Here is a 17,082-nt window from a genome sequence, read left to right as displayed (position 1 = left end):
CCAAGTAAAAGCTGTGCTCTCATTGTTTCGTCATCTTTACTTTCAAAATGCCCTTTGATTTTCAAATCTGCAAGTCAGATGTTAACAGATTTACCATATAACGTTGCTTACTTCTTAGTGTAAAGATTCTACATGCAGTTCAAAAGTAACAGCGAAGACCTGTCCCTATCATATTCTGATGTCCTCTGCCTTTGTTTTATGGCTCACACAGCTCCATCAGGTCATTAGATATGACGTAGCGTTGGTGGATGTTATTGATGTGTCTGCACTGTCATTTCATTAACCGGCTGCTGATCTGTCTGTCGGTGCTGTCGCAGACAGTAATCACGTTTCTCCACATTACCAATTAAGACCACATACCATTTATAAAAATAAATAAATAAAAAATAAAGGTATTTGAATGAACTTTAAGCTAATCAGCAGAACTCTAATGTATTAACAATGCTTCTCATTTCTGCATCTAAAAAGATTTTTTTCTAGATTTATATTTTGAGAAATCTGGGCGATGGTTTCATCAAGGTTGATTCTGAAAAATGTTCTCAACATTGCAGACATTACAAAATAAGATGCAGTATATCTGAGGAAGGTAGATCTTTTTATGGTTAATAGCTTTACAATGGTGTGGCAGTTTAGTCAATGGCAGGCCTCGATGTTTCTATATTATTGGGACTAATGACTTCATTCATCACGCCCCTAGATTGGCTGGTGGTGACACGGCCTATTTTAGGAAAGCTTCCGTAGCAAAAATGTCATGCTCGAGATCAAATACAAAGCGTTTATCGATCATGATGCTTAAGGTTTTTAAGGAGTTTTAACTTGTCCATCTATTTTGATCAGGTTGAATGACTGAGATTCCTGGCCTCCCCCTGAATATGTTGTCCCTCTCTCTGTTGTTCCCCCTGGACCCGTGGCTGTTCAGGACTCCGGAGCAGTGCCCCAGTGTGGTTTCTCTGCTGTCCGAAAGCTACAACCCCCACGTACGATGCGGTGCCGCCATGGCTCTGGGCATCTGCTGTGCCGGGACGGGCAACAAGGTAATAAAAACTATTTCCTACAAGTCATCCAACCACCAACTCGACCACCAACCCTTTTTTAACATGTAGACCAATACCAGTTCCCAGTTTCAGTCTTCCCAGTTGTTATTCTGGCCTTAGACCTGTGCTCAGTCAGCCATAACCTGGTCAGAAAAATCATAATTCCTCCTCAATGGGATTATATGTTAAAAAAAATAATAATCATTGTTCCCATTTATTCAGCTGCTTTCAACTTTTGAATTGGCATTCGCAAACTGAAGGTTGGGGTTATTTTCAAAATAAAATGCCCTGGTTCCTTTCAAGGAAGCGTGTTGGAAAAACCATTGGTTTGTCCAATATCATCTTCACTCTCTTTCTTGAAAGGAACCGGGGGTTTTTATTTTGAAAATCCTATTCATCCCACACACCCCCCCGATGCACTTGTGTCCCATGTGGCTCAGAGGGGGTCTCTCCTGAAAGGATCAACAGTAGTGCCTTCATCATAGCATCTGCAGGTGTTGCAAGGTTCTGTTCTTCCTGTCGACGTTCACGGTGTCGTCAGAATAAATGTAGTATGGCATCACTCGTTTAGAACCGAGGGGCTTACGGATTATGCTTTAGTGTACGGCTATACTTCAAAGTAAGTGAGCACTGTGTTGAAAGGATTGTCATCGCTCGAGCTCACTAATATAATTTGATTCATACGATTTTGTTTTTATTAGCCTCGTGGAACTAGCCTGATATCCATGTATCCGTTTTGCTATGAATGTCAGTCTGGCCTTGGCTGGGCATTCTTTAATTTTCAAATATGGACTTCGATCTTGCAGTCTTTTCTCTTGCTGAATCAGGTTGAAAGTAAAGCAAAATCATCTTATCTGAAAAGGGCATGATTCTATTCAACTTTGAACATTGTTGTTCAACTGCGCCGTAGTTCCTAAACCTTCCTCGGGGACAGCCATTATTTTTTAACCCGGCAGATTGTGACGCTTCTTACACTTCAATAATTGAAAATTCCTCCCCTGAGCAATGATTGGTCCTATAGTCCTTCCATTTTTGGGCATGGTTTTCAACACGATCGAGTCCATCCCGATCTCCAGAGACAAACAGAATGTGACTTTGGAAGATCGGAATGGTCTCACGATGCTAGTTATTTATTCGGAACTGGCTGGAAATAGTCAACCATTTAAGATCAAACTTCATTCAAAATGAGTTGGAGACATTCAAACCCATGTCTGTTGACGGATACAAACTGTTTTCAAGACTTGGTCCCCTTCAACTTACCCAGCCGTGGTCTAGTGAAAAACAAACAAAAGACAACGAGGTCAACAAGCGACGTGGGCGTCCCCCTTTTAAAGTGGTTTCGGCCCAAACCATGTCTCTGCTCGGTTCATCAAAGAGGACTCTGGTGCATCTCCGAGCCACCCCAGTTTTTGGGTTTCTCTTCCTCAGACACAGCATATTATCCCCCCAGCCTACACCCCTTGCACCCCCCTGGGAAGAGCGATGATGTTATGCTGCATAAAAGTGGGTCACCTGCTGGGGAGATTGCCTACCCCGCTCATCCGTTATACACCTGTCATACTTTAACAAAGACTCGTGATTTAGGCTCCTTCTGGTGCACAGGAAAACTGCGGACGTAGGCTCTTTTGGGGGCACTTCTTGATTCGGTTAGCTGTATTCTTTGAAATTCATTTTTGTCTTTTTGCAAATGGGGCATCATGGGACCCCTTTCAGGAGCAATTTATTATTAATTCAGGTTAACACCGGTTTAGTACATTATTATACCATATAAGGTATTCTATTATGAATCATGCTGGTAATGTTGGGATGCCTAACAAATAAAAACCACCGCTGCAAAAACGAATGGGCAGCTTCTCTCCCTTCAACTGAAGTCTTTAAAAACCCCTGAAGTCTTTACAAACCGAAAGACTCCCATCCATACAGAGGCTACACTGGTATACAGCAGTGTGCATCAACCTCGCCTGCTGATTGAGAGTGACATCAAACACCCTCGACTGAAATCCAGTCGGCCAATCAGGAACAGGATGTGGGGTAGCGGCGTTGATTTCGCGCTATGGCGTACCACCCCTGTACTCCATTGTCTCTGCCAGCCCCGGCCAGGGGCAACGGCGGAACATGGTTTATTTTTCCTTCTCGCTCGTCGTCCGCATTTGTTTCCCCTACCCCTTTCCCTGGCAGAGCCAACACACACACACACACACACACACACACACACACACACACACACACACACACACACACACACACACCCCCCCAACCACCTTTGTGAGCCTTATTATTTTCCTCCATAGTGAATCAGAAATAAAAGACTTCAAGAGGAGGTTGGGGGGAGGGGGAGGTATTAATGGGAGAAGGGTGAGGGAACCTTCGCCCGACTCTTGCTTCCCAGCCTCCATGGGAGGAAATTGAAGCCGGCTCGGCCTTGGATCGTCCTTCATTCCCATGCAGCAGACTAAACCAAAGTCGACGGTCTAAGTGTGGTACCATTCTTTAAAACCTCCGCGTTGTGATGACAGCCCGGAGACTGCTCATGACTCACACCTTTCTTTTTTCCTCCAGACCCCTTTGTCCAAGCTGGGATTCAGCGATACCATTTGCTTATTTTTTCTATTGGATAGCCAGTCTCTGTGCATCGTCAGGCAGGGTTTTTCTTTCTTCTCCCTCCCTCAAACCAACATGGTTTCTGGTTGGGCACCTCCCGAGTTAAATAGAAGCTACTTCAGGTCAGCGTGGTTTACATGTTGGCCGTATACTCTTAACCTGCAAGACCAGATCTAAACAGTGGGGAAAGAACTCTACACAATCCTGTAAAGCCTGCAAGCTTAATCAAAACAATGGGGAAGTTTGATCTGATGCATTCAACAGTATATACTTTGTCTGCCCATTCCAATCATTTATCTTTCAGCATTCTCTAAAGACCCCTGTGTTATTTCTCTCTGTACAGGAGGCGATCAACCTTCTGGAGCCCATGACCAACGACCCGGTTAACTATGTCAGACAGGGAGCCCTGATCTCCTCGGCCCTCATCATGGTCCAGCAGTCGGAAGTCACCTGTCCCAAGGTAGGCAAAGTTTTCTATATTCTGAAATGTGTTTTTTTTTTTACACTCTAGACCAATTTGAACCCAAACGAATTTGACGGCTCCACTTTCTCCGTCCATGATCTTTCCAATAGCGTCCTGTATTTATACTCAACGGTGAATGGTGTCTTTCAAGGGAAAACCGTGCTTACATAATCCTCGAAGGCATCCCATGCCAGGTTCAGTCGAACATCAAAAAGCGGGTGAATTTTAGCCGAGTAATCATCAGACGGGGGGGGGGGACAAAAGGGGTACAGAAAGCCGAAGTGGCTGGCCGTCCGGATCCCGCGTCACGGCCGTCTAAGAAGTGCCAGGCGCGCTTTGAACGATTTCCTCCGCGCACGGCAACAGCCCTTCAAGCTAAGGGTGGTATGCAAGGTTTCGCAAGAGGTCTCTTTTTCCAGGGGGCTTGAACTTTAAGAGGTATTGCACCCAGAGCTCTGTTTATTCCAAAGACCTCGTCTGTGTAGTTTCTAGCTCGCTGACTTCACAGGCAGGCCTCTGCTCGCGTTCTCTGTGAATGAAAAAATAACAGGGTGCCCATCTAAACACATTTCTGTAGAATCCGCCTCCACCTTCGCTACCTCGATACCGCTGGGCTTTTTGGCTGCGTGTCAGTGGATACAATTCTATAAAACAATCGACCTCCATTGCTTATTTGAAAGATTTTCCCTCATGTCTACCCAAATACCTCTTTGCTGATTATCTATGGGGCTCCATCATTTACCTTTAAACGGGTGAATCCTTTTTTCAATCAAGAGAGATTGATCCCACCCTATTGCAGCAATTAAATGCGTTTTGAAGGAAGTACTACTTACTAATTCAACTTTTTAAAGGCTGAAAACTCGTATGAATGTGTTCAAATTTTTGTCTTAATCCATTCCTATCCTCCAAATGCATTCCTACTAGCCATTTTAGATCTGTATTCATCGTGATGCAGTGAAAAAAATCAGGAAAGCCTCTGTTTCAGTCATTTCCCACAGGAGTTTTCCTGAAAGACTGCAGTAGACTCCACCGCAAACTCTGTCCTTGATACTACCAGAGAATAACTAATAAAGTGGCGAGATTGGAAGCTAGACCTGCAATTAGTTCCTCTATTTCCTTTATTAGAGTGGCGCTCAAGATGTATTTGTTTTAATCTCTGCCCTTGAGGTTAACGGAAAAGCAGTGTATCAGGCTTTCAGGTCAATGTGAGTTATTAGAGCCACATCACAGCTATTTACACATGGCTTCAGACCGTAGAGTAGACATGGTTCTCATGTCATATGGATCTGGGCATTGGTTCTGAGACCTCAAGGCTCAGCGCTAGATTTATAATGTTTGGTTATGACCCATTAGGGAAACTCAATATGCAGTCGTATTCCTTATCCGTTCAAATATTTTAATGGCCCAAAAGCCAGTTTAGCCTGAAGTGAATATGGGTTGGTCCAACCATGTTAAAACACATTGCACTGCTTGATTTAATGGACACCATCTCTCTCTGCAGGTGAACCAATTCAGACAGCTGTACTCCAAGGTGATCAACGACAAGCACGACGACGTCATGGCCAAGTTCGGAGCCATCCTGGCCCAGGGCATCCTGGATGCGGGTGAGTCTCCAGATAGTGTCAATAGAGGTTCCCGGTTTGAGGCACACGCATACATATAAACAAACCTGTCTAAACTACAAGGCCTGAATGCAGGCAGAAGCTGGAATCTGTTCCTTTTCCTGCGTACGTGTAGAAGCCCATGTGCTGTGCTAGAAAGAAAGCAGTCCATGCCTCAGAATAATTGTACTGCCAAGTGTACTTTACAAAATGCAAATACACTCTACTGGTCATTGTTATTTATTATATGTCATCAATGCATATGCATTTTCCCAAATGGGGCATGCCATCACTCTTATCGGAGGAGTGACTTCTTCATCTTGCAGAGACTTGTTCGTTCCATTTTAGTTTAGATCGAGAAGTCATTTTGTCGTCAAGCAATTATTTGTTTCCCACTCGCCGACCAAGCATCATTCGCTGACTGCCTGGACCTGCCAAGAAGACTCGCCAAGTCAAAAAACGCACATACCCACATGAACACGCGCACACAATCAAATCACGGACCTCCACCTCGTTCTCGCGTGCGACTGCCAAGACTACATCTGATTGTCTTGCCCATCGAGCAGCTCGGACACTCCTTTCCACCCCACGACCTCCACCATAACAACCACAGCTCCTCCACACATACACACACACACGCGCATTGTCCGTTTGAACCCGGTGCCAAGGCTGGGGCTTAAACCACACTCAAATCAGCGGACGATCTCGACCTCCTTCCTCCTCCAACAATAACAGGGCTGACTTCACTGCCGCTATATTAGCGTTTTTTGGCGGAGGGGGTTTCTGGGGTACGGCAATTGTATGTGACATTAATGTGACAGGCGAAAGCCCTTATGGAGCCGTTTACTGGTGTTCATTATCCACGATTCAGGTTTCAAGCCTCTCTCACACCTCCTTTCACACTAATCCCACTCTCTCTCCCTTGGTTCCTTCTGTCATCCTGTGTTCTGTCCTTCCCCTTCCTTGGCGGGAGATAGAGCCCTAATGAACAATGAGAAAAATGGATTCTGATTCTGTAATATGTGGGTTGCAGGTCGCTGCAGCTCAAACTCGGCCACATTCTTGTGCAACAAGCTCTTGACGAGATGCTCTGCTTCAATCCTGCATGCTGCAGTGTCTTTCATTTAGATCTCGTTTTCAAGCTTGTTTCCAACCGTCTGCTAACTGTGCACGTGTGCTGCCGTATAGGGGGGCCAGGCGCTACCATTCTCCCACTTTGTAGGTGTTGACGTAGTCACACAACACCTTCTAGGAAACGCCACCCTCCAAGCCCCCCCCCCCCCCTCCTCAGTAGAATGAAAATTGGTCCACTAACCTAAATGGAACCGAGAGGGGGGGGGTTGGCCGGTGTTTGCCTGGCCTCCCGCACCACTCAAGGGCTCTCAACTCCTTCTCAAGTTGTGAAGAGACTCTCTTCATCACACCAAACCAGTAAATCCACAAAGTTTGTCTGTTTTATTGCCGGCCGGGACGCCCGAGACGGCTCAGGAGGATTTGGCTCAGCGGGGAGACGGATCACCTTGGTGACCGCAGGAAGGAGGAGCAGAGGGCAGAGCGGGAGCTGCAGACGATTTATCTGCTATTGTTTTTCACTTTGGGAGGGTTTCTGTCAGCCCCGGACATGTCCCCTGAGGGGGGGGTCCTCCCTAGTAACCTTCTGTTGGCTATATAGTTGATGGCCTCCCGTATTCCTCCTCACTTCCCGTCGCTCCTACCCAGCCCTCCTTCGACCAGGTCAAAGGAGGTCGGGCGAGCCATTAACGTCTGCTATCTTGGCGGGGGCCATCAAAATCTATTATCGGCCCCGCTAAGTAACCACGGTAACGGGAATGATGGAACGAGCCGCGATGTGGCTGGGAGTCCTCTCGGCGGTCGGCTCGTGTCGTGTCACGGAGATGGAATGCCTTCTCCCCATTCCCCGCCTGGAAATAACAACTGGACCCCCGTTTTCATTACGGTTTCAAGTTGAATGGTGGAAGCGGTGGACGGCCAATCTCTGGGTGTTGATGGAGTGCCGTCCTTGGCGCGTTCTCCGTTTGTCATTTAAGAGAGCGAAGAGGCCCCGGCCCACCCAGGGCAAAGCCTTGACCTTCTCGAGGCGCGCCCCACCCTGATGACATCCCCCTATTAAATCCCAACTGCTGACGCCCAATACTGCTCCATTGTATTCTATGCTTTGGCGATGGGTGCTCAGCCAGCACGATGATACACTCGGCATGATGCATTCAGCTACAATTTCCCTGAGCAGGCTTGCAGTTGGTTGACATGGTGTGGGGTGGGCTTTGATTAGAGGTGAAAAGTATCAACGTCAATATTTCTGGTCCCAATGGCAAAAATCGCTTTTACTCAGAGGTGCAGAAGGAACTATCCTCGGGTTGTTGTAATGACGGCGACAGGTTGAACGACTTAAGTTCAGCAGGAGCTGTCATCGTTTTAAACTCATTGTCTAACCCCTCTTCTCCTCTCCTACGCTTCAGGGGGCCGCAACGTGACCATCTCCCTGCAGTCCAGGACGGGCCACACCCACATGCCGTCTGTTGTGGGCCTGCTGGTCTTCACCCAGTTCTGGTTCTGGTTCCCTCTGTCGCACTTCCTGTCGCTGGCCTTCACCCCCACCGCCATCATCGGCCTGAACAAGGACCTCAAGGTAGGGCTGCTCGATTATGGGAAAAATCATAATCACTATTATTTTGGTCCATATTGTATCCACGATTATTCAAACGATTATCTTTTGAGTTTGAAAACATGTTGTATTTATTGACTTTGTAACTGAAATCTGTGAAATTCCGCCTTAAAAAAATACACAAAATGGTCAAAAAGAAAATGTTCCAATCTAAAATGATATACAGATATGTGTGCAGCTGTTCTGCCCTTTCTATAAATCATTAAAAAAATAATAAAAAATAAAAACAAAAATAAATCGGAAAACTCTTGTTAATTTTCTGATCGTTTGACGCCAAAATCGTAATCGCGATCAAAATTCGATTAATCGCCCAGCCCAGCGGACCCATGATGTGGAGAAGAGCGAGGGTAATAACCCAAGAGTTATTCACACGTGAATCTGCGAGATTCACACAAATCCTTCTAAACGCCAGCGACCCGCTGCCAAACCCACACTGATTTGCCGCGGATACTCCCATGTCCAGGCACAATTTTGGGAGAACCGCGGGGTTCGTGTCGTTTCCACATCTGCCGTCTCGGTCAGGTGGGCCAAGCCAATTGCGTAACAATATCCAGGCTTTGTATGGTTTTTCTGGAATTGATTTGGATTAAGTCACGGGGGGGGTGGTGTGTGTGTGTGTGTGTGTGCTTCAGTTGAATGGGAGTCGAGCTGTAGCAACTGGACTTAAAAGGTCTGATGTAGCTCAGACAACGTTTACAAGCGGAGGTACGAGTGAAACTAAACCCAAACATCTATAGATAGCGCACGTGTTCCTCGTGGAGCTTGAAAAAAACGGGCTCGGCCGAGGCGTGCATTTCGTTGTCCTGACGCGTTATCTCCGGCACGGTGCTTGCCTGACCTCACCGTCGTCAGGCATTCGTCTCTATAAAAAGTCTGGCCTGTGGCTGCTCTCCCCGGGCCAACGGCAGCCTGGCACAGAGCCACCGGGCTGTCGGAATCCGCCAGGGCCCGAGAGCAAGGCATGAGGGGCTTAAGGAGACATTAGTGGGGAATTAACTTGCCCCGCTGATTCAAAACCACCTGACACACAGGAGGAACTGTTATACACGCGCACGCACCAACGTACACCAACACACTCTGAACAACACACTGCGACCAACACACACCGACCCATACACGCGCACCATATTATTCATGCGCACAGAAATAAAACTCGTTCATTATTCTACTTTATAAGTGGTCGTCTCAACCTTTTGATCTGCGAAAACAAAACTGCAGATGTGCAGGCTGCAACTGTCAAAAATGGAGTGCTTTCAATGCAGACCCTTATGTTGTCTACCTCCCACACTTTATCGTTGAATTACTCTTGGAAGCTTCAGAAAAGCAACTTATTTCAGCCTAGTCATGAAAGCCTCACCAGACACGGTGCAGATAATATTTGACATATTTCCTCCCTAAATCCGTGATGTATTGGCACAATTATAACACCAACACGGTTGACAGAGTAACGTCGTTAATAATTCAACAAGGTTTTTCTCTATTTTGGCACGACCTAGTCCACGGCTAAATGCGAAATGTGCCCTGTAAATCCTGTAAATATGGACACGACGCCTGGACGAATTCAAATCCTGCACTGTTTATTTCAGAGTTGGAAAAATAAAATGAAAAGACCAGAAGAGTGGAAGAGCTTATTAATGTGGTCGCTCTCACTACTTCGGTGTTCCAGTACGCCATAGAAGTGGGCCTTCTGTAACCACACGCCTCGACCATAGGGCTATGGGGGCTGTGTGTGTGTCCCCACCAGGAAAACTCCCCTCGCCGTCCCATGATCCGCTCTCCTTTCCCCGATCCGTGAAGGCCAAACTCTTAATGCCAACTACATCGCATTTCAATTGACTGTCACCGTACAAACTATTTCATTTACAGTTACTATATTTTTTATTTTCTTCTAATTATTTCGTGCCTGGTATTCTATTTCCTTTACAGCTATTATTATTTAATTCTAATCATTTTCTTTCCAGTTTTTTTATCTCTTACCAATTTTATTTTTTATATTGCATCGTTAAAGGAGCCTGACACTCAAGTTTTGAATTGCCAGCAACCGCTTTTGTAATTGTTGCGAATAATGACAACAAACCATCTTGAATCTTGGACCAAACGATCATACCCCATCCTCCCCGATGCCGTCCCTCCTCCCTAACCCGGGTCTCTGCCTTGTCTCCCTGCATTAGATGCCAAAGGTGCAGTACCGCTCCAACTGTAAGCCCTCCACGTTCGCCTACCCGCCCGCCCTGGAGGTGCCCAAGGAGAAGGAGAAGGAGAAGGTGAGCGCCAGGGCTTCACTGCCCCCCCCCCCCCCCCGGGGGCACTGGGCAGAGCCCCAGACTCCACTGGACTCTGTTTGTTGTATTTACATGTGTCCGAGCAGACGTGCCCCACGGTGTAGTGAGGGTAGAGTAAATATTTGCATGTACTTTATTTTGTTATGTTTGGTGCTGCGTGCGAGTGATTTTTATTTAAATGGTATTTATTTACTCTTCCGGGGCTGGCAGTTCCTCTGGGGATTATTTGACAATTAAAGATTGCTTTCAGGCGTATGGCTGGGAGATGTTGTGTTCCGCTGTTTATCTGAGTTCAAGAGGATGTGAGCCTGGACTGTGGTGATTTGATTGATTTTAAGGGCTTGCATTGTGATAACTTCTTTGGTGTGTGTGTGTGTGTGTGTGTGTGTGTGTGTGTGTGTGTGTGTGTGTGTGTGTGTGTGTGTGTGTGTGTGTGTGTGTGTGTGTGTGTGTGTGTGTGTGTGTGTGTGTGTGTGTGTGTGTGTGTGTGTGTGTGTGTGTGTGTGTGTGTCTTTCTCTCCTTCCCTCTCTCGCCCTCTCTCTACCTCCCTCCCTCCTTCTCTGTGTCTCCCTCCCTGTGTGTGTGTGTGTCTCGCTCTGTGTCTTTCTCTCCTTCCCTCTCTCGCTTTCTCTCTTCCTCCCTCCCTCTCTGTCTCCCTCCCTCTCTGTGTCTCCCTCCCTCCCTCTCTGTGTGTGTGTGTGTCTCTCTTTCTCTATGCCAGGTCTCCACCGCCGTTCTCTCCATCACAGCCAAGGCCAAGAAGAAGGAGAAGGAGAAGAAAGAGAAGGAGGAAGAGAAGATGGAAGTGGTGAGTCTGAAACCCTAAACCCTCCTTGAGGAGCAGTCCTCCGGGCCTCTCCCGGGTTGGCTGCGGAGCTCTTGGAGCCGAGCGGGGAAGTCGATCATAAAGCCAGATAATAAACCCTGGGCAGACGTTTCACGTGTCACGGAAGCTGAACAAACAGACAGGTCCAGCGGGGCGTGAAGCGCTTTCAAGTCCCGGGCCGGCGCTCGTACTTTCATAGGTTCTCCAATCCCATCATGGGTTTACTTAACGGAACATCATTCCGCACCATGACAGCGGGTAGAGTCAACAGATAGGCCCCGGTTACTGGGTCAGTGGAGTCCACCCGTCGCCGGGGAATTAAACTCCAGTTTCACCGTGCGCACGTTTAGGAATGGATACCGTGCAGCGAAAATGAAATGAGTTCTTCCAGTACTGTAATAGTTTTCGGTTTCCCGTAGGGATAAAAGATGAATGCTGGCAAAAGCTTGAGCGCATCGCAGTGACTAGAAGCAATCAATTGCAGCAATATTGAAATGGCTCACAAGTACCGGAGGCTTAAAACTCAGCAGAAATAAACAATCCGTCGTTGACACGGATATCTTCTTTCACTCGCTGACGTTTCTGGGGCCTGAGTGGCCAGATTAGAGCTCAATCCCTTGCTTGGTTCTTAGAGCCTTCTTGGTCTGTGCTTTCTACACATGTTCTCTCACACGCGCACATTTGACCTCTCCCCCTGCCTCTCCCGTACGTCTGACTGGTCGCCCCCACCCCCTGTATCAACAGATCAATATCGTGGTCCACTTGCTATCGCTTTCACTGGGTTGTCCCGTTAGTATTTACCACCTGCACGCTGCATTGCCTTGGCAAGTCTCTTTCTCTCTCTACCTCTCTCTGTGGTCTTGAGAGACGCGACTGCAGATGGGTCCGGTTCAAGGCCCAGCCGTTCCAACACACATGCTGGGGTCATCGGGTGCGGAAGCCAGGTTCAGCTGATCTAGATGTAGCCTGAACGGATGCAAGCTCGATTGCATTATCCTTAATGAGGAATTGTTTGTTTTGAGGATGGTTCAGTCACTAATGTCTATTGTATTGCAGAGAGCTTGGTCCATAAGGCAGCTTGGTCTGAGCCTCTAGCGCCTCACACACACTCACACGTCGGTTTACTGCAAATCACAGAAAAGTCTGCGAAGCGTCCCAAACCCGAGATATTTACGGCCCTTAGATCTCCCAATGGAAAACCGATGCGTCTACTCAAAGGAGCGAGGTGATTCACAGCGCTGCCGTGAAAATATGGTGTCCCCGGGAAAGGGTTTCACGGTCTCGGCTTCAGCTGTCTTCCACATGCTGGCTCATAATGACAGATTGGAAAAGCGTAGAAAAAATGGGTACAAACTGTACTCGTTTACTTGAAAAATAAGATATTGACCCAAAGACAACTCTTGCAAGGGAAGGGTAAAAAAAAAAAACGTCCAGTTGATACCAGGAAGGAACGCCGGTCAGAGCGGCACCGACGGCACAGAGTAACAACGCGCTGCCTCGGGAGAACCAGGCTGGGAGGGCAGCCGCGTTGGGCCGGGCGCTGACGGGTGCGGTCTGTGTGCGTGTCTCGTGTTTCAGGAGGTCCAGGAGGCTGACAAGGAGAAGAAGGACGAGAAGAAGGAAGAGAAGAAGGAAGAGAAGAAGGAGGACGACAAGAAGAAGGACGAGAAGAAGGAAGACGAAAAGGAGAAGGAGAAAGAGAAGGAGAAGGAGAAGGAAAAGGAGAAGAAGAAGGAGCCCGAGCCCAGCTTCCAGCTCCTGGAGAACCCAGCCAGGGTGATGCCGGCCCAGCTCAAAGTCCTGATCATGCCAGACACCTGCCGCTACCAACCCTTCAAACCGGTACCACAAAACACTTCCATCTGCGCGTCCCTCTCTGCGCCCTTTGTATACCCCTGTCCCTCTTGTTTATGTGCGTTTGTCAATATATTTGTTTTGGAGGGTGGTTGGATTCTTTTTGTATTTATTTATTTTTTGATCAACTTTCTTCTCAGATTTTCAGATATACGTAAAATCCAAAAAGTGAAAACACTAAACTGACAATCCCCATCCTCCTCCTACCTTACAAAAATAATTTAAAACAACAATAGGTCACACTGGTTGGAGGTTCCTTCATGTCGATCCAAACTCATCCGTCCGCCCAGTTGGAGGACTTTGGGTTCACCAGGGGCAACGTGTCTGGAGTGGCGCCCGCCGGGTACTCGCCTCTCATTGGTCGTTTGTCTTCCCCCCCCCCCCCCCCCCTCCAGCTGCACACGGGCGGCATCATCATCATGAAGGACACCAGTGAGGAGGAGGAGGAGGAGCTGGTGGAGCCCGTCTCCGCCCACGGACCCAAGATCGAAGAGGAGGAACAGGAGCCCGAGGCCCCGGAGCCCTTCGAGTACATCGACGAGTAGGGCCAGCGCCGGAGTCCGTGAAGGTAGCGCGCTGGAGCCCGGCTCCATGAGCACAACACAATGCCTTTATTGTCACCGCATTTTTTTAACAGTACAACGAAATTGGAGAGCTTCTCCAGTAAGGTGCCTCATTAAACATTGAAAACGCATTCCACCATTCACCCAATGCACACACACACACGATGCACACGCACACAATGCCCAAACACCCAATACACACACACCCAATACACACACACGATGCACACACACAATGCACACACACACACAATGCACACACGCCCATACACAGATATGTATATCATAGGCTACATCATTCTACATCATGAGCCTGGGGTCTTTAGTCCATGCTGATTTCTTGACAGCGATGGCTGTGTTTTGCAGCACTTTGAGCGGCCTACTTATGTATGAAACGGGCTCTATGAACATAGTCTCTACGTGTACTCCAGTAACCCTCTCAGTAACTGCCCTGCCCCTATCTCCTCTTTAAGCCAGTCATCTCTGTATTTAACGTCCGTCAAGACCCGGTGAAGGTAGAAGCTCTCCGGCCTCTGGCTGTCTTAAAGCTGCACCTTGTCACTTCTCTCCCTGCATTCTCCCTCTGAGACGCCTGTTTAGTGACTAATGAATACAGCCACAGCGCAGTCAACCAGGCGATGTCATCATCTCTGAATCACTTTGGTCCGGGAATAAAAATAAAGTGATGACCGCAGAATAAATATTTGTGGGTTTAATAATCTGCCCCAGCAAAATGGGGAGTATCGTATTGCATGAGTAGGTCATGAAGCTTACCTTGCTAGCGATCTGGGCTCTGTTGTTCACACATGTTAGCTCTAGCCCGCCCCCTCCCCGGCGTGACCTAGCGCCGTCTGATCCATCACTCATCTGGGGAATGTAAACGGAGGCTTCTCCATCCAGACGGCAGCTCCCAGGGCACGGCCACCTGCTGCACTTAGCGCTGTTAGCTCTGCTGGGAGCTAGCTAACCTCCCATGTAGCCTTTAGGGACGAGACTGATGAGGTGTCGACTTCCAAATTAGGTCTTGCTTACGCCGTACGTCTTGGCTTTATTAAATGCAGGAGCTCCAAGGCGAATCAAACAATTGAGACTAGGCTTGTTGTAAAACACACGGTGCTGGTGTTTATTTCTTTTAAAGCACTTGACGAGTACGTCTCGGTGCCAACAAGGATCATCGGGGGTAGAGTAGACCAAGAGATACTGCAACGTTTCCAGTGTTTACCTAGAGGCAGTTGGTTTACAGACGGAGGGAGGCTGTGTCATCTAGACCCAGTTTCGACTGCGTCTAGATAAAACGGAGATGGATCGCGGCTGCATCTGAAATACACATGCACCTCAAGATGCGCATCTTCAGCTCTATTCAGAGCCGACTTGACTTCCTCCACTCAGTATGCAAATACCCCCCCCCCCCCCTCACCCATTTTATCAAAACAGCTTTAGAGCTCTGCTCCAAACAAGTTAGCTGGCTTGCTGGAGATGGGATTTCGACTGATTCGGTTGCACTGAAATATGGCCACATCCCACTTTCTCATACGTATAGGAAGAAACCCATCGAGTGGGTCAAAGAGCAGAACCACCCATCTGTGGTGCTGGGTGAAATGTCCCTCATCCGTGCTGTTATTTTGAAGGAAAGAAACTCACTCCTTTTCCTCTGTGTTTCTCAGGTGGTGTTCCTATGTGTCAGATGACGGAAGAGCCCAGCATGTGTACCCCTACCCCCCCCTCTCTGTTCCCCTCGGGTCATCGTTCCTCCATACCTCTCCCGCCACCACCACCACCACCACCAACATTTTCTCCTCTTTTACACGTTCCTTCTTTGTCCTGTTCTGCTTAGTCGGGCAGGGAACATTTTACATTATGTTGCGCAAAAATGGTTTAATTTTCTGTCTCTGCAATAAAAAATATCTTTATTGGAGATTTCCGTGTTTTTTGTTTATTAACCCTTCTTACATCGAGGTGGATAGAAGCATATGATTAATCAGTTGTAGATGGTATAAGTTTGCCTGTTGGTTACTCAGCATCTTGTTTCAAACTAAAATGCAACTGAATTGTCGCCTAGAACCAGTGCTTTACTCTTACTAAACTGGGGTTGATTACATGGCATTCATAGGTTCATGTTACAAAATGCATTGCTCCTTCCAAGTGTTAACTTGCACTAAATTCAAAGATTAGCCCAAACCTCAGCATAGTCCTGCGAGTACACCCAGACTATTCATAAGACACCATACCTGTTGTGGTGGAAGGTAGACTCACTAGTCCTCTAGCCATCATGTCAATTCAACCTGATGAGAGTAGGTTGCCTAGAACGAGAAGCCACTAAACCAAAGATTGACCAAGGACCATTCCTTTTTATACCCTTTCAAAAAATAAATTAAACAAAAAAACGTTTCTATCTACTGGTACAGGCCACTGTCAGGTTTGAACCCAGAACCGTATACTGAATAGAAGCTTCAGCGCTTCGTCAATGAGATCATCACCACTTTCTCTTCAGGGGCCAACATACAGTATGTTCATGAGTACGGTCTTCAATTCTAAATAGTCAAGGTAAATAACTGCACTTAGATCTGTGCATTAAGCTCAGACCTAGTTTTTTTTAATTGGTTCATATTGTTCCTGGAAAAAAAAGGTTCTCTGAATGTGAGGATATTTTTATCCGAGTATAAATCTGGTAATCTACTGTGCCATTTGGTAACGTCTCCTCCCCATTCATCAAATATTATGTACATTATGGCTCACAAGTCTTCCCTCGCCCAATATTAGTCATGGAAGAATGTAAAACAAGATATTTCCCCTGCAAACCTCTTCAACATTCCTCAACCTTTCTTCACGGTGGAGCAGATGGGCTGGGAATGCGCTGAAGAAGAGGATGCGTTGGCTTACACTGCGCTGAAGTGCATGTTGATGTCAGCCCATCATTCATGATTACCTCTCACCAGCTGAATATCACATCCAGTGGAGCTGAATGGATCGCTCAAGTGGGCTCATGGGGAACTTTTAGTCTGCATCAGCCCCTCTATACTGTAGTGGGGGTCTATAAAATGTGCCAGTGTCAACGCTGCAGACAACCGTCCTGAGTACTTTCCTACCCTTGCCGTAACTGTGCTCACACGTGTCGCCCAGTCCCGGCCATCCACACATACAGAGCGAACCCTTTTGGCAGGACGAGATGTTTAG

At 47.4% G+C, this 17,082-nt stretch overlaps 1 protein-coding gene across 1 annotated transcript in view; it reads left to right on the top strand.

The window, feature by feature from the left end:
* Positions 1-15,822, top strand: part of psmd1 (proteasome 26S subunit, non-ATPase 1) — a 36,305-nt gene extending 20,483 nt beyond the window's left edge. The window contains exons 17-25 of the mRNA XM_056603358.1: positions 920-1,034; positions 3,979-4,095; positions 5,600-5,702; positions 8,177-8,346; positions 10,554-10,646; positions 11,387-11,473; positions 13,070-13,333; positions 13,741-13,913; positions 15,573-15,822. Coding sequence (XP_056459333.1) covers positions 920-1,034; positions 3,979-4,095; positions 5,600-5,702; positions 8,177-8,346; positions 10,554-10,646; positions 11,387-11,473; positions 13,070-13,333; positions 13,741-13,890 — 1,099 coding nt within the window. The 3' untranslated portion in view covers positions 13,891-13,913; positions 15,573-15,822. The remainder of the gene's footprint in view (positions 1-919; positions 1,035-3,978; positions 4,096-5,599; positions 5,703-8,176; positions 8,347-10,553; positions 10,647-11,386; positions 11,474-13,069; positions 13,334-13,740; positions 13,914-15,572) is intronic.
* Positions 15,823-17,082: the final 1,260 nt, after the last annotated feature.

This window comes from Gadus chalcogrammus, chromosome 12 (assembly GCF_026213295.1).
Source record: "Gadus chalcogrammus isolate NIFS_2021 chromosome 12, NIFS_Gcha_1.0, whole genome shotgun sequence".
Lineage (NCBI taxonomy): Eukaryota > Metazoa > Chordata > Actinopteri > Gadiformes > Gadidae > Gadus > Gadus chalcogrammus.
Note: the sequence above shows the minus strand (reverse complement) of the source record. Positions and strands in the feature narration are given on the sequence as shown.